Source organism: Toxoplasma gondii, chromosome XII (assembly GCF_000006565.2).
Source record: "Toxoplasma gondii ME49 chromosome XII, whole genome shotgun sequence".
Taxonomy (NCBI): domain Eukaryota; phylum Apicomplexa; class Conoidasida; order Eucoccidiorida; family Sarcocystidae; genus Toxoplasma; species Toxoplasma gondii.
Window position 1 is genome coordinate 1,511,219 of NC_031480.1, and position 18,898 is coordinate 1,530,116.

The window sequence follows — 18,898 nt, forward strand, 5'->3', positions numbered from 1 at the left end:
CGGAGTCTCGCCGACCACCGGTCGACGAAAGTAAGCAGCGACGCTCGTTGGCGAATGGGGACGGCCTGAACTCGTTGGTTTTCGACAATAGCGGGGCCAGAGACTCCAAAAAGCCTCGTTGGAAAAGTGTCTACTCCTGAAGCAGGTTAATTGTCCGTCAAAGGGATCTGTTTTACGAAACTGCATCTAAGAAATTGAGATCGACCGTTGGCTGCGGTCGACGTAGAAACGTGTTGAACGTTGTCAGCGCATGCGCATGCAACGTCGCTGAGAATGGTAAAGGACTCAAAGAAATTTGGTATTTCACAGGCCAGCAGCAGGATTATTGTAACCATCCATTCAAAATGCGATGGGGAAACCCCTATTTGGTTAGAAGAAGCGTTTCTTTGAGCAGGCTCTTAACAAACACCCAGTATGTACTGGCAAGACCATGTCCAAAGCAACCCGGACAGCCTCTGGTCACGGAAGAACCTAGTCTTGCCCGAATAAGAAGAACAGACTAAGAAACGTTATAAAATTTCGCAGTAAGAAAACTGAGCAAAAGAAAACACTAATTCTACAACTTAGTGAAGTCAGAAACGAGAACAAAAAGGATTCCGCCGCCGGGACTTGAACCCGGGTCGCGCGGGTGAGAGCCGCGTATCCTAACCACCTAGACTACAGCGGATAGTGAGGAACGGGTCTCAGTTCGCATGGCACTGGGCGGTCTCTGGCAGTATTTTTCTCTACGGTCTTTTTTAGAGTGGACGCACAAGGTGTGACCGCTCAAATCCGAACTAGCTAGTTATCTAGAAAAATGAGTGTTGTTGAGTAGGTTCCGTCGTGGCAAAGACTCAATACCAACAACGGATGCTCTCGCCGCAGCCCCCTTCTTGCCACACACGGAATGGAGACACCAGCCACAGCGGAACAATGGAAATCTATCGCACTGATGACCTGTACATCCGGATGTCCCATGGTTCGAAAACGATGATCGCACGGAGTGTGTGGCTTGGTTATTTATCACCGGCACTAGCTGTCAAATAAGAAAACTGGGAGAACGCCTGGAGACAGCACGAAAACTTCCATGCTGCGGCTGCTTCTCGCGGATTTTTGACGAAGTTCCCTGAGTCAGTGTTGCGTTTAAAAGCATGAGAGTGGGTTGTTGATGCTGAACCTTCATAGTTAACTCCGCTCTCCATCTAAGGTGCTTGCGTGAGAACGTTTCCAACACGAGCCTGTCCTATTGGCAGACCGCGGCATCAAAATGACTCCATTTCGAAAGCACAAAACCATAATTCTTCTCAGGTGTGCGAACAAAAGTGAGTTAAGTAATCGAATGCCGCTATCTAGTGTGTTCCTGGTTTTGAAAAGTTATCTGTGTAATTACAGGCTCCGCAAAGTCGGAGGTGGACTCGCCGCACCGCAAACAGAAAGACGCTCTTGGATAGTTGATGCAGAACAATTCTCTGGTGGCTCTAATGTTTCCTGGTGCCAGCATCACGGGTGGAAGTGGACGTAGAAATCCCTAGAGCTTCTGCTGACTTTCAATCCACACCGTGACGAATGAAGCAACCAACAAGTACACGTTCTGAGTATCAAGTCAACACCGGAGGATCTCTTCTCTCCGACTTGCACCCATGTGCCAGAACGCGAATTACAGGAGCCTCCCAATTCGAGACGATGGAAGGCCATAAATCGGGTGATTACTGTCAGGAAACTCAAAAGAGCGAATAACAGAAGTGAGCTGGAAGCAACTGACCACGGGGCTTAAGATGTCTGTCTCCACTGTCGTAGCTCTGTAGTGGCTCCAGGTTCACGCTGACTCCCGCTGTAACGCTTTTTTCGGTCACGCAGCAGCGGGGAGTACCACCTTTTTGCTCTTGTTTACTTTGTCAGTCGCTTAGTTCTAGCAACGAAAATCACCCTTCAGGTCTGTATCTGCCGAAGAGCGAAACCAGATTCATACCAGCCTCACTTGGTGCTTTCTCGGTATTAGGTGACTTTTTGTCTGCGAAGAACGCAGGCAGGACTTGATCGCAAAGTGTACGGTTAATCGGCTGCCCAAAACGTCTTTTAGAGTGAGTGTGGTCTGTGTATCGCTTGTTTTCATTCCGTTTTCCCTCGTCTCTCCAGTTAAGTCTGTCGCCGACAACCTTTCGGTTTTGCAATCAAAACCCTACCACCCGATCTACTCCCTATACCAGGTTTCTTCTGTCATTCTGCAACGAACATTGTGATTGTTAACGTGCCTGGGAAAAATCACGCTGTTCTGCTCCCTGACCGTTCGCGATCTAAGCGACGGCGTTACTGTCGCGTCCAACCCCACGCCTTAGAAAGATTGGCTCCTCGAACCACATCAAACAGTTCGTTTTCCGCCTTTGTCTGCCTGTCGGTGGCCAAAATTTGGCTGATGTGGTTTAGAAAAAAGGTAAAAGGTTACATATAGGTTGTGCTTTGAGACAATAACCCAGAGTGGTACATGCCGTCCGGAGCCACTTTGTCCGTGTAGAGCGAAACATCAACGGCCGGCTTTTTTGGCGTCAGACAACACTGTGAAGACTTCCACGATGGTGGTGTTTCGTCTCACAAAAAGGCCAACAGCCTGCACGTGCGTCTTTCTTATCTACCTCTTTACGACGTTTATCGGAGCTGATCCAGGAGCAGCAGCAGGTGATGCAGACTCTTCCGGTGCGCCCCAATTGGACCATGGTATTCGTTCCTCAGACCCGCCCGTTACCCGGTTGATCTACAGGGCGGACGGCGCGGCAAAGGCTCTGAAACTCGCAAAACGGCAGTCTGCTGCCTCCAAAGACCAGGCTGACAACAATGCTGGTTCTCATTCTCCCGCCCCTGTCGACCACGAGAACCTCAGTGGCTGCACCGCCGAAGAGGGGTGCAGCACAACGAAGCCTTCAGGGGTAAAAAGGAAGCCTGAGATGTTGAGCACTTCTGTGATGAGTCGTGGAGCGATTTCTCTAACTGATGATAACTACCACGATTTCATGGAAGCACATTCCATCGTTCTCGTGCTATACTACGCGCCGTGGTGTTACTGGTCTCAGCGTACCAGCCCGGAGTTCGATGCGGCCGCTCGCGTGCTGGCCCACGACAAAACGGACCCGCCAGTGTTTCTTGCCAAAGTCGACTGCACGCAGCATACCCAGGTTATGAGGAAAGAAGACATTCAAGAATACCCGACTCTCAAGTTCTTTATGCATGGACACCCGAAGGAATATACTGGTGCGTACACATCTCAGCGGCGGTGGCAGGCACTCGGTTTTGTCAGACGGAAACGAGCACATTTCGTTGGAAACAGTCTGGTGATGCCGTACAGATCATTAGTCACGTGGAAAGACACTTTGAATTGCAGGGATGCGAAGGAGTGGTTGACGTACCTAAAAGGCTTTGCAAGGCTGTTCCTGATTTTGAGTGTGCAGGTGGCCGCAAAAGGGCGGAGATCTTGAAGTGGCTTCAGGAAAACTTGGACAGGGATCGGATCATTACCTCCGTCAATGCGCTGGAAGAGGTTCTTGCCAGTCGTCAGTTGGGGACGCTTGTCGTCATTGCGGCTCAAGAATTACCTGCGACTAGTTCGGTCCAAGATGGCGATTCAGCTTCCTCTGGCCCTTCTTCCACAACTACTGGTGGACAAATCTCAGAGGAATCGGTCGACCCGGCAAGCATGCAGAGGGCTCTAAGACTTGGCAGGGTCCAAACTGGGTCGAATTCAGAGGTGAATGGGCCCGCCCAGGTGTCTACTGCAGGGAATACTGCTTCTCCGCCAGGCGGGTCCCTCAATCGCCGGGTCCGTACAGCTGGTCATAGCCGTGGAAACACTGCCAACCAGAAAGATCTTCTGATTACTTCGTCGGACGCTGCCATGAATGCCTCAAAACAACTCGACCGTGAGACATTCGTCAAGGTCTCACGGATGGTGGGCAGCGACGTCCTGTTTGGTGAAATCGCCGAACCGGAGGTACTGCAGTACTACCTCGATATCCACGTCAAGCCATACATGCGGACGCGTCTAGATATGGCTCATATTCATGTGAGTGCCACCGTGGTAGGTGGGGAGCAGAATGCCACCTTTCGATGCTTGTTTGGCCCGCATATCAGCGAATACTTTTAGGTCATTGACGAATCACTCCGGTGCATGCGGTCCCGAAGTTTGCAGCACTCTCCAGTTCGGAAGACCAAAGACTAGCAAAAGATCCGCGAATATTAGATAGTCACTAACATATCCGGCAGTGAAGATAAACCAAACGAACGCTGACTGCAGCATACCTCCTATCGGTAAAGCAAAGTGTGCCTGCATTGTATCAGTGTGTTGGTATGCCGTCGTCGCAGCTTCCCTTCATCGCAGCATTTCCCAGTCGGAGTGACAGCGACGATTTCGAGGATCGACCCTCTTCACTTATGGACGGTCCAGGCGGAGAAGATGTCGCCATTTACACAGGGTCGTTCACTGACCAAAACAGTCTCATCGAGTTTGTGCAGACGCACAAGTTCCCTCCTGCGCTGCCTTTCACGGGAATCGTCGCGCCCAGACTTTTCGAAGGTGAGCTAACAAGCATGTAGACTTTTGTACAGCGTTGTTGTGATCTAACGGATCATTCGTAGTGACGTCCATGCCAAACACTTTTCCAACCAGGTCTCTGGCGGGCATGGCTAGGACATCAAAGTAACGATTTGCTTTTGCGTCGCTCAAAGTCTTACCCGCACGCTTCGCACGCGTTTCTTGCGGACACGGTGGATGCATATGCCCTAGCGGATTCCCCTGCCGAGATTCAGTTCCTGTTTTAATGGCATTTGTTCTTCACATGCAGATGGTCGTCCGATCTGCGTCATGTTCCTCGACGACTCCAGTTCTGTCAGGCGGAACGGCCACGTCCACGTTCCCACAGAGCGAACGGCAAAAATCAGGAAAATTTTCGAGGACGTTGCTTCAAGCTACAGAAGTCAGCTTATCTTCACTGTATCAGGTACAGTTTTGCACTCAACAGATCTGGTTCCTTGTCGGGCGGACCTACAGGTCTGCCAAAGTTCCAACTTCTGCCGAGATCTGCTCAGTATCCACGGTGTTGTTCCGTTGTTTAGACATGGGCCGTTCATTCAGAGCATCCCAGCAAAGGAAGGACTCTAGGTTGTTGTGGTCTGTTCCCGCCAGATGTGGGCGGAGCATCCCGTTCGATGGACAGTTTGTCGTCCTCCTCAGGAGTGTCTTCCCACAGGTCCTCGATTTCTCATGTCAGTGGTTTCCTGTCCCGTGTACTTCAAGGAACAAAGGAGCCGCATGAAAAGCGACTTCTGACATTGCTCGGTGTCGAAGATGACCACCAGGGTCCCCAGCTGCGCATTGTCACATTCAATCCGAGCGGTAACGGGAAGTATTACCCTGCGCTGAAGTTTCGTCCAGTTCACATGACATTTTTGGAAATTGGAAGTTCTCGCGACACGACGGAAGGAACGTCTTCGAAGGGGAATAAGAGTATGGAGAGGATGCCTGCTGAGACTGATCAAGGGAGCGATTCGAGGAAAACAGGACTCCGCTCCTCGGTGTCACCCTCTGTTGAGGAGGCGTCCCTCGAAACGCGACGGGAAAGTCCGTCGAGAAAGGAAGGACCGAGAAGCATGAGAAGTCAGTCGGTTGTAGATGGAAATGCACTTCAAGAGTTCAAGGAGGTGAGATCCTTAAATTTCCCTGAGGATGTCTTGCACTTTCCGCAACACCGATAATTAGCTTTTCGTGATAGCTTCAGGTGAAGTAGAACGAGAAGTCACACTGAAAAGTAGATGCGTTTATTGACGACGCGCGTTGTACCTCATCAATGTGGTTCTTCACTGCAGAACATCAAGAACTTTGTTGCTAGCTATCTCGACGGATCCCTTACACCTTACTTGCGATCTGAGCCCGCACCGGCTGAAGAGGACAACCAAAGTAGGTGTGAAGCAAAAACTCTCTCGAATGTGTTTCAGACGACGTCAGTCAACAGATGCGCCTCCCGTGACGATGTTCTCTGCGTGCAACTCACGCCAAATATGTGTGGTGTATCTGTTTTTGTCGTTTCAGGCGTCCTTAAAGTACTTGTGGGGTCGACATTTAACGGGTTTGTGCTGCAGACCGATAAAGATGTTTTGGTCGAGTTTGGAGCACCCTGGTAAGCCATAAGATTCATATTGCCAGCGGCTCGATGTGAATGTCTTCCCTCCTATTAAAGCTGCGAAACTGCCCCTTGTATTTCACTCGTCCAACATGTGCGCTTTCGGCTTCATTCTCCGAAAATGTTCTATCGTTTCACGCGACGACGTCGTTGTGTTTTGCTTTCATGCTTCGTGCGGCAAATGTCCGTGTATTCAGGTGCGGCCATTGCCGTAAGGTCGAGCCTACGCTGAAAATGGTCGCAGCAGTTCTACGGGATTCTGGAAGCGAGTTGGTGGTGGCGAAGATGGACGCAACTCGCAATGAAGTAAAAGACCTTTACTTCACTGGGTATCCTACCCTCCTCCTCTTCCCCGCGAACAGAAAGACTGATCCAATAATGTATCGAGGGGATAGAAGCGAGGAAGATTTGCTGCAATGGCTGGCCACCAATGCAGATAGGAAGGATATAAATTTGGAACTATGTAGAGAGAGAATTAAAAAGCTCTTGGAGCAGCAACGCATGATGAGTTCGGGACCCATTTCAGAAAGTGGAGAACCTCTCATGACATCGTGGGGAACTCTGACGCACGCGGAGAGGAGCGTTCTCGAGGAACTATAGAAACTGCAAACGAATGCAAAGTAAAGGCCGATTTTTTCCTGGAAAGACAGCGACATCTACGAGTTCCTTATTGTGTCCCTCTGTGCAAAGATGGTGGGCTTCTCCCGTCTTCGCTCAAGTTCGAGGAGTCTCGCACTCAAACTTTCCTTCAAGGCGCGCACACTCTCACTATTACGAGACCAACAGAAGAACAGAAGAAGTAGTACGGAATTTTATATTTGATAGTGAGGAACGTACCACGCTTCTGTGGAGCATATCCTTAGTCACGACCATCTGCCACAATATATCAATATGCAAATGATAACAAGCTGAAAATGCAGGCGCAGAAACACTGAACGCACAACGTACCTCAAGACAGTACACAAGGAACGTTTTCGGAGCTGATACAGCATATGGGAACGTTGAGGAATCATGTCGCCACCTGTCTGTGTAGGCAGGCGACGCAAAGTCTATCCAGAACCCTCTGACGTTCTACTTTAGCTGCAGGGGGCGCTTTCACTGTAGCCTACCGTAAGGTTTTGCCATCAAAGTACTCTAGCAGCCCACCGTCGACATCGTGGCGCACGAAGCCGTTCAAAGCGCACACAGGTCAGTTGTGTGGCATCACGCGTGAGAAACAGGGTTAGTGAGAGACGAGCAAAACGACAACGTTGCTGACTGATTGGCCAACTTTATTTCCGTTTCCCTAATACCAGCGCCGTCTTCAGGCATACGCGAATCCCACTTGTTACACACGAACTCACGGCTGTGCTGCGGTCTTCTCGAGTTCCTCAACCCAGCAAATCAGCCGTGTACACGCTGTGACAGTCATACATTTCCGCCGCCGAGTATCAGCTAGCTACCTGCATCGCAGAATGAGTAACGATCGACATACGGTACCATTAACTCTTACACAAACTGCGACTCATAGCAGCACTGCTACGAGCACTGATGTGTTGAACGAACTCCACCAAGAGTCAAAGCTTCAACATGCTGTTCGTATACCAAAGCACGTCGTGCATACTCTCGCGGGGTGGCAGCGACTCTCCCAGCGAGTGCGATTCTGCAGCGTATCCCTTGTCTAGTGTGTTGGTAGCTGTCATTGTAATTTTTTGTTGTTCAGTACGTCTGAACGTATTCATCGCACACGTTCAATGTTTTCGGGCTCTGATTATTTTCGATGTTCACGACCGCTAGTGTTTCAATGTTCTAAAGCGGCGATCGTCAATCTAGCTCAAAGCTGGATCTCTGTTTTCTCATTTGTTTCTAATTTCATGGGTCGTTTGTCAACCCGCTAAAACCAGCGCTACACACTATGAGCATTTGTCGAGCCGAAACTGCATCAGTCACACAGTCATGTTGGATGGATGTTCGCGTTGCCTTATCTTCAAGATCCCAAAGCGCTGGATGCCAGCTTCACTCCTTGGCGGAGCGCTCTGACTGAGGAGCCAGTGTCTACAGACTTGTGCGTTCGGTCGGCGGTGGTCATGGGGTCAGGCGCTGCTACTGGCTTCCATCCCTCCAGAACACTCAAAATATGGGGCTTTGGTTGGCTCACCGTTCGGCAAAATGATTCGCTTAATGGTAACACATCTCCGTGGACATTTGCCTTGGTCTGTTGGTTTCATGAAACAGTGTCTCAAATCCACGACAGCATCAAGTGGCTCAACGATCATGATGACCATTTTTCACATTGGAAGTTTCATTTTCCTAGCTCTACATTTAGGGTGTATTCTTCTGTGCGGACGAGTGGTTTCGTGTAAATCAGTAGTTCGACGGTGTGGCAGTATCTGGTGCCCATCAAAAAGCTTCCCACATTCTCAGCCGTCTGTCGTTACCACGGACGGAGAAACTATTTCTTCCCCGGAAAGATCATTAGGAATGAAAACAATGAAGAAAGGATGGCAGAAAGACAGGGAGCTTCAAACATTACAGAGGTATGACCCTGGTTCGAAGTTCAACACACAAATGGACGACGTGGGCGATGACGGATTTGGTCAAGGGGATCAGGAGTTTGTCCCCATTGTTGATGAGAAGTATGCAAATGCGGCACGTCTTGTCAACGAGTACGTGTCTCGTGACAAACCGTTTGAGGAGACCTACCGGCCATGTCCGCAGACGAACTGGATGCGAGTACAAGGAACAACGGGAAGGTGCTTTAAGTCGTTCGATTTTACGGAGTTTCGCCATCGGCAATCGGACGCCGATGACGGCGGCACACTGAAGCAAGTGGGGACCTGGGAAGAAGCCGAACGTATATGTATGAGTTTTGGTGCACACCTGGCGGCATTATATACAACCGCTGAAATGAAGTTTGCGCACATGGTGCTTGACAGAAGACCTGATGCATGCTGGATTGGCCTGAGGCGGCTTGAGCTACACCGTACGCGAAGACACAGTGACACTAGTAACGGATGGAAATGGGTAAGCTGTACACTACCTTGCATACAGGAAATAGATACATGTATACGGATAGGAAATGAGAAATAATTCGATGTTTCACTCTAGAGGATGTTAAGGACTATGGCCTCAATGACGGCGGGAAGCATTTACACAGCGCCGAACTGAGCCCAGATGTGTGTTCAGAACACGACTCGTTATACTTTCTCCGGTTGCCAGGTGTTTCTTCTCTGCGCAGATAACAAGCGAAGGCGGCATCCTCGATGACACAGACTCCCTAGAGTGGCACCGGGACTGGGCGCCAGTTTGGGATTCGATATCATACGGAAAGCCGCTTTGTGGGGTGTTTACGCGGAAAGGAATTGCCGCAAGGAGATGCTACTCCTTTCCAGGTCCTACAGGCTCCCTTGCGGATTTCAGGGGGAAGAAGGGGCAGAGAGCTTCACCAGAGAAGCTGCTGGCTCCTGAACTGTCTTGTTTTCTTTGTGCGACTTTCCGGGAGATGAAGGCGCCAGAAGATTCGTTCGCGTATGCGGCGGAGAACGGTCTGATCGAGTGGGCAGATACTAAGGAGACAAGGTTCTCAAGTACAGCCAGTTCAAGCGATATGGTCAGCGAGGATAGATACAATGATTCTGGTGATGATCGGACGAAAGTCGAAAGGAGACATTCAAAGGAAGGGAAGAAGCCCACCTGGGGTCTCAACAAACAGCACGAGCGGAACAGTGTGAAGGCGTTGAAATGGCAAGCAGAGACAGAACCGAGAAATGCGAGCCGACAGACTGACGACGAAGGCACAGAGCATGGACTCGAGCACAAGGTACCCATCGACTTGCACGCCTCCCCTGAGAAACACGAGGGGCGGCAGGAGCAGATGAACCAGAGAATGCGTGGTTTCCATGGGTCGGCCGCCACGGGATATTCTACAGCCGCAAGCAGTGGAACAGAATATGGTGCCGCCGAGAAAGGACAGTCCGATGTGACGACGGAGAGTGAGACGAAAGCACTGGCATTGTCCAGGGAAGAAGATAACGATATGTCGGATGCTGCGATGCCAGCGAACCATGATATAATAGACACAAGTGGGGCACGTGAGACGGCCGGAAGCGAGAATACTCAAACCACTGTGACGTCTCCATCGAGCATAAGAGATAATGAGAGCTACAGCGCTTTTTTACGGGAGTTCATGAGGCTTCACAAACAAGCCAAAGAGACACTAAATCGGAGAAGGGACAGCGTTGCGGCTACAGATCCATCTCCTGAAGAAGTGTCAGCATCTGGTGAGACGGCGGGTCTGCCCACAGACTCTTCTGCCTCGTCTACAGAGGCAGTGTATGGCACTGGTGATGAAGATCCGCAAGACGGCGTTGTTGGTCCACCACAAATTCTCAGCGGTGTTGACACGAAGACTGAAAATCCAGCAACTTCTGCTTCCAGACTGGCACTGGAACTGCCCCAAGCAATGCCTTCCTCAGCAGATCCACCCGTGGAATTGCATAATTCCGCCGACGTAACGGTACTGTCCCGGATCGATGTTTCCACAGCGAACGTGGCCCTACTGCCTGCAGCACCTGCGTCTACTCCAAAACCCAATGGGCGCACCAAACAAGTGCCAGCCAACTCCAATGTCAAAATACTTCATGTCGTTACTTGGTGCGCTGGCACTGCGATATTCGTAGTGGGAGCGGCACTTATTCTCATTTATATTCGTTGCTGGGTTGTCCCTCAAGAACCGCCAGCAAGTGACGGCGGCTCTGCAACCACTGCCCCTCGATCGTCATCGTCACCTTCCCTCCTGGCGTTCATTGGGTGTCCAGCCGAGTCCTCATTGTCTGGCCCAGTGCCATTTCAGACTGGGAGTTGTTGTTCACCGAGTAAAGATTTAGGTATCCCCACTGTGAAGACCTCAGAAAGTAACCCTTCCCCGTACGCCAATGTAGGTTCTCCAGCACCAAATGGGAGCGAGTCCTGCTCGCACTCACACACGGTGTCGATAGTATCTTTCTCTGGGCCGGAGTGCTGCGACGACGGAGAAACGAATGAAGGTGAACAGGAAATTGATACGGCGACGTCAAGCACTTCACGGTCGGCGAAGTTTGAGAGAATCGGCTGTGACACGTTTGTTTCAGCGATTGTTCGTGGCGTCCGCGTGGCAGCAGGCGTCTCCCAGGTGAGCCGCTCGACGGAAGATTCAGTCAGTGGTTCAACAGCAGTGGTGTCATCGCAGCTGCCATGTCGTTCATCAGACAATTCGCGCCAGTCCCACCGACCCAGTCCAGCGGAGAGACTCGAGCGCCTGCGAGCAAGGATCGATGCACTGTGACCGACAAGCGATTCTACTTACAAGCACCATTTCCAATGTGTACACTCTAGTCCAGCAAGTATCAGCTTGAATGACTGCGCCTAAATACGGACCATCTACTTTCTTGAAGAGATGAACTTTGTTGGAACTGCTTAAACACATGAATGCCGATTCACTACCACTTTGCATATGCAGACGACACGAACACCCCAACGACAGTTCCCGCTGTGGCTTGTCCTAAGTGGAGGCTTCATCGGACACCCTGCCGATGTCAGAAGAAGGGACAGTGTCAGTGGGCATCTGCTTGTGATTTTCGCTAGCGTCTAGCACCGAAGTCGCCAGGTCACGCATCAACTTGGATCGACACCTCGGGTGGCACCAGCACGCAAACACGAATGACTTGCGGGTCCCCTGAAACGACTGCGTCATTACGCAGAGAGAGTGGCTGCCAGGCAAGACCACTCTTCACACTTTTCAGAAATTTCACATCCCTAACCTGAACACACAGAACTCTTTCTGAGCACGACAGTATCGCTGGCTGGAGAGAAACATATTATTGTCCGAGATAGTATAGTGGCTAGTATTTCCGCCTGTCACGCGGAAGACCCGGGTTCAATTCCCGGTCTCGGAGTTTCTTTAAGCTCTTGCCTTCAGACCACTTATTATGTTAATGGAAGACTCTACAGATCCAAAGCGCAAGTCAAACACACGTAACGACGTGTCTTGGTTTAGTAGGTGGCGGTCTTAAATTTATTAAGCGGATGGTTTACGGCACAGCATGAAACAAAACAACGCCTACAAGTTTCTGTGTTGTCCGAGATAGTATAGTGGCTAGTATTTCCGCCTGTCACGCGGAAGACCCGGGTTCAATTCCCGGTCTCGGAGTTGTTTTTCTACGGTTCGATCATCTTGGGTTTACTAGAGGTTTTACTTCCAATGTAACGCAGCTACGGAGTATTCCTTGCATGTGTTACGTACAAATTACGTGCAGCGGCAGACCTGGAATTGAGTCTACGGTTTTTCTTTTCTCGATAGTCAGCGTGAATGAGTTTGCTGAGAGCTTGCGATGCGCTACATTTGTAATTTCTCAACAGTCTGGTTCGCTAACGCAGGTCTGCAAGCCAGTCAATCCACCTGGGAGTTGATACTACACTATCAGAGGCTGCTGCGAGATCTTCCAGAAGATTCAACAACACGGCTGTTGCCATCTACTGCATTGCATGACAGTTTTGCATGAAGTGAACGTAATACATGCGCTCATCCCTTACTCGTCTAGGATTAGCATCTGATGCGGCGCTTACGTCGTTACACGCCTTCACCGGGCTGTTGTGGTTGTGCACTATCGTCGCACACTCGTCTGCCGGTGATATTTCTCAACAGTACGCAGCCAATTCAACGGTAGAGAAGTGGAAAAACCACATGGCATGTTCAAGCCGAAAAACCCGCTTGTTTGCTTCCCCATGTTATTAACAAAGACTCGGTAACACAGAACGCCAAAGGACTTCCCGTGCAGCAGCAGCCCCTGTGTCCGTACACTCCATACACCGCACCGCGACGAACGAGCACCTCGTAGGCGAAGAGCCAGTTTCCCGTGTTTCTTGGGTGTTGAACAGCACGAGACAAATTCAGAAAATGCTCTAGTAGCGCTTTATCGATCTTTGCGGCTTCCACTGCAATGGATGCGATTCCTCTGTTGCCTCTTCGTCCGGTTTCCAAACCTGCACAAAAAAAGGCACATACTCACGTGTGGACGAGAACTTTGCTGTCCCCATTACCCACTGTAAATCTCTCACTGTCTTCAAGCATTTCTCTCTATCTCCTCTTCCAGCTTCCCTATATTTCTACTGCGAGTAATCACACGTGCATATGTCCACAAAGATACAAACAGCAATTACACGAACTACACTGTAGACCTGACTAAGGTAGCTGCGTGAAAATACACATATACATATATAAACATACATTTATACATGGGCAGCCCGAAACTCGACATGACTATGTCGACAGTAAGCATATGCATGTACCCTTGAAAAGCGGATCCCCATTTTCTCGCAGTATCTGAATTGCATGAGCCATAGCGGTCTACCACTCGCTTCAATCGCTTGTCTATACACGCCAGTGCCTCTCTGGCGAACTGTTTTCCTACCTTGATGGTTTTGTCACATTCTCCTGTTAAGAGGCGTGTCTCGGATTTATCCAGCGCACAACAGAAAATTCCGTTTTCGCTCTCCAGGGAACCAGGTTGCACGCGAGACTGAATGGTGTCAAACTTGTAGCCGGAGGCCCAGTCCCAGAAGTGCAGTTGGCTGTACAGACACCCCAAGACAGCAGAACAGCCCTGTTGTTTTATAGGAAAAGGACGAGGGAAATGAGGGAGATCTCTTCAGCTCAGGCCAGATGGCATACGCTTGCATGCGTATGCGTCTGATGTATTCGTGTGCACATTCACTCACTATCCGTATACCAGCATATAAACCCATACAGACGTATAGATACAAATACCAACAACTATGCACAAACACTTGAAGGGCATCCCTAGAGATAAGCAGTGAGCCTACAGTCATTAGTTCTGTTCTTTCGTGGACAACGGGTGTCCCTGTCTTTTTCACACGCGCATGCTGTAAAGAGAGAAAGTGGGATTGATCCCGCAGGAAAGCCGCCTTTTTTCGCCTCACCCGTTATTTGTGCCGGCAATAAGGATCGAAGAGTCGCCGTCCTCCTTGATGGCGCAGCAGTTGATGATGGAATTGTGGCCTTCGATGTTTCTTTCGAATTGCCCTAGTGGGTTTCTCCAGACCTGAGCAAAAAGGACAAATCGTGAAACGGCAACCTGAATGGAAGAAAGTCCAAAATGATGGCCGACAACACCTCGCAGGACCAGCAGAGAATGCTTTAGCTTTGTGGCCTTTCTTCACTTCTCCACAAGCTCTATTCTGGAAGAAACCTTTCTCGCGCAGGAGGCCAAGAACACAAAATGCTCCTTTTTTCACCTTGCTGCGCATTCTTTCAGACGCTGCTTCCCTCACTCATTTCGTTTTCGGTCATAAAACGGCCTAACTCCCGTTCCCTTTCCTCGCTCTCGACTTCCCGTCTGTCACCTACTTTGATTTTATCTGCTGCACAAGAGACGAAGGAGTATTCTTGGGGATGAAAAGCCATCGCCCGAATGCTCTTTTTGTGGTTGGTCAAAACTGCCGAGCATTTCCCCGCAGTCAAGTCCCACAAGCGCACCTGACAATCAAAATGCAGTAGATACACAACACCAACAAATATATAAACGTATATAAGTGTACCTCAGACCCCTAACAATAGGCAAAAACAGGTGTTACAAATACCAACATGAGAGAGAGGAATACACATATACACACACTATACATCCACATTCATACATCAATGTATGTGCCGCAAAAGTGTGCACAGATATTCCATACCTGCACTCCAAAAGGAGAGACACAGAAACGCATCTCTATCAATGTAGAAATACAGTGAGTGCAGAACAGTATACATGCATTTTCTTTTGACGATCACACGTCTATACACACAAGACCGTCACACACACAATCGACGCCCACAACTGCATCTACGCATACAATCTCCTCCACAAATGCATGTCTACTCATACGCGTATGGCTGAATCTATGAGGTATATGTGAGAATACCAGTCACGCCTACACCTACCAAGAGACGTGTATGTGCGAATGTTCACTTTACATCTGTAGACATGCCTGGGCTCCCTTTGTTCAGTTTTTTCCTTTCGTGCTTGCAAGGCTCCAGTGCTTCCTCCACAGCACGGAAGACCGCACCGCGTCGAGCTCGCACGGCGAGAAGGAAAGCGACACAAGGAGAGAGACTCTCTGACGCAGAATCATTGGCTTCTTTCAAACACAAAACCTACCATTTTATCTTGAGAGCCAGAGATGATATGAGGCTCAAGAGCTTGCATCTGCAGAGACATAATTGTTCCCTGATGTCCACTCAAAACGTAAATCTCGTGTTTCGTCCGCATGTCCCACACGCGCACAACGGCGTCACGGCCTCCGCTGCAGAGAATGTCGAGTTGCGGATGCAGCGCGAGTGTATAGACACCTGAAAACGCATTGCATACGGAAAGCGCGCACCCAAGAGACGCCACTTCTCCAGAAAAAATCTGAACCAGGCACGCGCCTCAGTTCCTACGCCATGTCACATGTACACAGGTCCACATGTGCACTCTGCGGACGACTGCCATCAAAATATATCGTCTTGATTTGAATGGGCAATACCTGCACTTTTGAACTTCCCGCATCACTCAAACACAAAAGGCAGCATGCACAGAGACATACACAGATATGTACGCATGCATATACACTTAGATTTCCACACAGATGAATGCGTATGCCTATACATAGACGTGTACATACACGTAGGCGTACACATACATACAAGCGTATGCATACCTACAAAAGTCGAAATACGCGAGTGTAAAAGTACGCATATCTATGAGTAGACAGGCCATTCGCGAGCGTTTCCTTCGTGCTACGCATAGAGGAAAGATGTTCAATGCTGGCTCTTTTCTGTTTCGCCTTGTAGCGAAGAGGTCTCACCAGACAAGTGCCCGTGATAGTCTCTCACGACTTTGTTCTGCTCCAAGTCCCAGCACTTGACGCGGTTGTCCTCTCCGCAAGTAAACATGTACGGATGTCGCGAAGAGATCTTGATGTCTCGAATCGCGGAGACATGTCCTGGCAGAAAAAAGGCGACCCAGCCAAGCAATGCACAACCGCAGCTCCTCACGCATTCCCGTGCATACAAACATACAAGCATAAACAACATCTGTCAAGAGAGGTTGATGAGTGAGCACAAAAGCCTTGTACGTATATACGGACACCGAGAGCAGCATTGAACCACCTCTCGAATTGATGGGAGGAAGCATGAGTTCTCTTTCGAGACTTGGTAATCTTCTTTAGAGTAACAGACTCGCTGCCTTCTCCACTTTGCGAAGTGACAAAGAAGAGAAGGAACCGCGTGTCGGACAGCAGCACTCGGAATAGCAAAAAACACACAAAAATACACAGAAACGCAGTTGGCTTCTGTTCCCCCTCCCCCCGCAGGCGAAATACATGCATTTTCGTGTCCTCCCTGTGCACTCCACATTTCCTTCTGCACGTCGTCGGTTTCTGTCCTCACCAGTGAGAGAGAGCTTCAGTGTACCGGACGCAAGGTCCCAGATTTTGATGAGGCGGTCGTTCGAGCCTGAACGAGACACAACAGGCATGCGACCTACAATCTCACTGTTCCGTTCCCCGTTCTCGCTTCGCTTCTCCTTCTCGATCCCTCTCTGGTGTCTTCCCTCCTTCTGCTCTTTTCTCTTCTTCAACTTTTCTGTCACCCCATTATTTCCTTCCTCGTATTTTCTTCTCCATCCATCTCTGCCTTCCCTCCTTCGCTTTTCGCTCCTCTGTCGCCACGCCACTCGGATTCTTCTCCTTCTCTTCTCACAACCCCTCCGTTCTCGCCTTTGTCACCTCCTCCCTCGAACTCTTCTTCTCTTTCTCTTCCCCTCCCTTGCCTGTAGCAAACCACTCGTTGGTGGGATCGACGGCGAGACAAGTGACCCAGCCGAGGTGTCCGGCGATGACTCTGTGGAGCTTCCAGGGCGCGTGCCACGTGGGCCTCAGAGCCGCCGGGAGATTCTTCAGGCGCAGATTCGCCAGCTCGCCACCGACTGTCTCCTTCCGCGCCAAAGCCCCCGACTCGCCGCTGGCTCCGCCTGGGGAGCCTGAGGCTCCTGTCTCCGCCGACAGGGGCGCGAGGGCCTTGCCGGGCCCTGGCGCCGCACCTGCCGCTCCTCCAGAGACCTCCGAAGAGGCGTAGGGCACCGAGGAGGCGGCGGTCCTTGAAGAGAGCTCGGAGAGGAGCTCCGAGACTGTCATCTCGGGAGTATGCACAGCTGGGCAGGCGAGCACGCGAGGCCGCTTGGCGAGGTCGGCGTCGGCGGGCTGGGACGGAACCGCGAGGACCGTGCTCTCTGTCATCTTCGTCTCGCTCGCGGCGGCTCCGTTCTCTAGAGCCTTCTTCTGCGGCTCTGTCTGAGCTCCAGCAGCGTCGCCCTGCTCGATGGCGAAGGGAGGCACAGACGCAGAGGAGGAGGAGACGGAGGCCGCCGGGAGACGCGGGAAGAAGTACTCGTCGTGGAGCTTCAGCTTCACTTTCTCTTCAACTGCAGGGAGGAACGGCGGGGGCTTCAGACCGACAGAGTTCACAAACAGCGAGTACGTCCGTTTCTGGCACTGTTGCAGAAGCAAGGGAAACGAGTGGAGAGGATAGCTCGCACCGAACAGCTCGTTCTCCTCGGATAGCGAAGGCCCGGCGACTGGGGGCGGCTCGGCCTCCTGGAGCGTCTCGGCCGTCATGCTGGTGGATGGCGACAAGACTACGAAACGACAAGCCACGGACGAGGCGGACGAAACAGCCGCGAGGCGGCGATGTGAGACAGTTGGGCGGAGAACAGGGACAGAAAAGGAAGGCGGCACAGGAGGCGAAGAGAGGAAGGTCGAGGAGACGGAAGAGACAGAAAGGACGAATGGGTGGATCAGCAGAGATCGAAGACGGCGAAAAGAGCTACGCTCCGAAGAGATGGGCACACAAGAGGGTGCTGCAGCAAGAGAGGCGGCGAGAGACGAAGAGGCAGAAAGCAGAGGGAAACTGGCACAAAAAGAAGGGAAAAGACGACAATCTTTACGAAGAGAGAAGACAGAACTCTGAAGACGAAAGACTCGACGAGGCAGGAGCGAGGACAACGAGAGAGGCGACCGACCGAAGAAACTGATTTAGTAGCCGAAGCGAACGCGCAGTACCAGGAAGAAAGCACGGAGAAAAGACGAACGCGCAATGACAGGAAAGAAGAGAGACCAGCAACGTGGAAAAACTATTGGTTTTGTCATGCATGCGCCAGAGAACGCGGTTCTCGCTCTGGGGGCAGGCACCGGAGGACGGGAAAAAAACTGAGACATCTGAAAGATCCTCCCCTCCCTGTCTCCGTCGGCTCTCGCGCAGTCTTCTTCACTCTTTGCCGCCGTCACGCTCCTCTCACCACGGAAAGAACGACGCGGAGACACGCATTTCGTCCCCTCCGCGAAGCCGCGAAAAAGGGCTTCGCCAGTTCGTGAAAAAAAGTCCTCGAAAAGCGAGAACGAAGCACAAGAAAAGCTGCCCCAGCTGCGTTCACGACGCCAGAACACAATGTGCGGAACAGCGAGTCTTCAGGTGTATGTACACCCGAGTTCCGGGTACCAGAAAGGCAGAAACTGCGGGGAATCGACGCTGAGACTCCGTTTTTCGCTTCCAGCTCTCCCGGGGTTTCTGCTCGCCCCTCTCCACAGGCCGTTTTTCGAGAAATAGGAGGAGGCGACAACGTACAGAGCGTCTCACACTGTAGGCTTTAGCATTCTACATGCATTCACGGCACCCAAGAAAAATACCGCTCTGTATTTGG

At 50.9% G+C, this 18,898-nt stretch overlaps 4 protein-coding genes and 3 non-coding genes across 7 annotated transcripts; 5 read left to right on the forward strand and 2 right to left on the reverse strand.

The window, feature by feature from the left end:
• Positions 1-594: 594 nt before the first annotated feature.
• Positions 595-667, reverse strand: TGME49_218480. The gene has a single exon. It is a non-coding gene; the product is annotated as a tRNA-Glu (tRNA).
• Positions 668-2,549: 1,882 nt separating this feature from the next.
• Positions 2,550-7,328, forward strand: TGME49_218470 (protein disulfide-isomerase, putative; the record flags this gene model as incomplete). Its single annotated transcript, XM_002370591.2, has 8 exons — positions 2,550-3,222; positions 3,420-4,030; positions 4,330-4,540; positions 4,809-4,964; positions 5,261-5,664; positions 5,830-5,920; positions 6,053-6,140; positions 6,341-7,328. 8 exons carry the CDS (start codon positions 2,550-2,552, stop codon positions 6,741-6,743), a joined length of 2,637 nt encoding a protein of 878 aa, XP_002370632.1. The 3' UTR covers positions 6,744-7,328.
• Positions 7,329-8,690: 1,362 nt separating this feature from the next.
• On the forward strand, positions 8,691-9,212 carry TGME49_218460 (hypothetical protein; the record flags this gene model as incomplete). Its single annotated transcript, XM_002370590.1, has 1 exon — positions 8,691-9,212. The coding sequence occupies one exon, from the start codon at positions 8,691-8,693 to the stop codon at positions 9,210-9,212; it is 522 nt and encodes a 173-aa protein (XP_002370631.1).
• A 200-nt stretch (positions 9,213-9,412) lies between these two features.
• TGME49_218450 (hypothetical protein) lies at positions 9,413-11,445 on the forward strand (the record flags this gene model as incomplete). The annotated part of the gene is made up of 1 exon (XM_002370589.1): positions 9,413-11,445. The coding sequence occupies exon 1, from the start codon at positions 9,625-9,627 to the stop codon at positions 11,443-11,445; it is 1,821 nt and encodes a 606-aa protein (XP_002370630.1). The 5' UTR covers positions 9,413-9,624.
• A 538-nt stretch (positions 11,446-11,983) lies between these two features.
• TGME49_218440 lies at positions 11,984-12,055 on the forward strand. The gene has a single exon. It is a non-coding gene; the product is annotated as a tRNA-Asp (tRNA).
• A 182-nt stretch (positions 12,056-12,237) lies between these two features.
• TGME49_218430 lies at positions 12,238-12,309 on the forward strand. The gene has a single exon. It is a non-coding gene; the product is annotated as a tRNA-Asp (tRNA).
• A 249-nt stretch (positions 12,310-12,558) lies between these two features.
• On the reverse strand, positions 12,559-18,828 carry TGME49_218420 (WD domain, G-beta repeat-containing protein). The gene is made up of 8 exons (XM_002370588.2): positions 16,973-18,828; positions 16,591-16,656; positions 16,008-16,145; positions 15,320-15,510; positions 14,527-14,655; positions 14,100-14,221; positions 13,571-13,730; positions 12,559-13,142 (listed from the first exon to the last, which is right to left on the reverse strand). The coding sequence occupies exons 1-8, from the start codon at positions 17,814-17,816 to the stop codon at positions 13,062-13,064; spliced, it is 1,731 nt and encodes a 576-aa protein (XP_002370629.1). The 5' UTR covers positions 17,817-18,828; the 3' UTR covers positions 12,559-13,061.
• Positions 18,829-18,898: the final 70 nt, after the last annotated feature.

What these genes read in the sequence shown, in the direction of transcription:
- TGME49_218420 (XM_002370588.2), bottom strand. Translation starts at nt 17,816, where the DNA reads ATGACGGCCGAGACGCTCCAGGAGGCCGAGCCGCCCCCAGTCGCCGGG. An exon ending in CAACGAGTGGTTTGCTACAG is followed by an intron (nt 16,657 to 16,972) that starts GCAAGGGAGGGG and finishes TGTCTCGTTCAG; the next exon opens with GCTCGAACGACCGCCTCATC. An exon ending in CTATCACGGGCACTTGTCTG is followed by an intron (nt 15,511 to 16,007) that starts GTGAGACCTCTT and finishes ATGCGTTTTCAG; the next exon opens with GTGTCTATACACTCGCGCTG.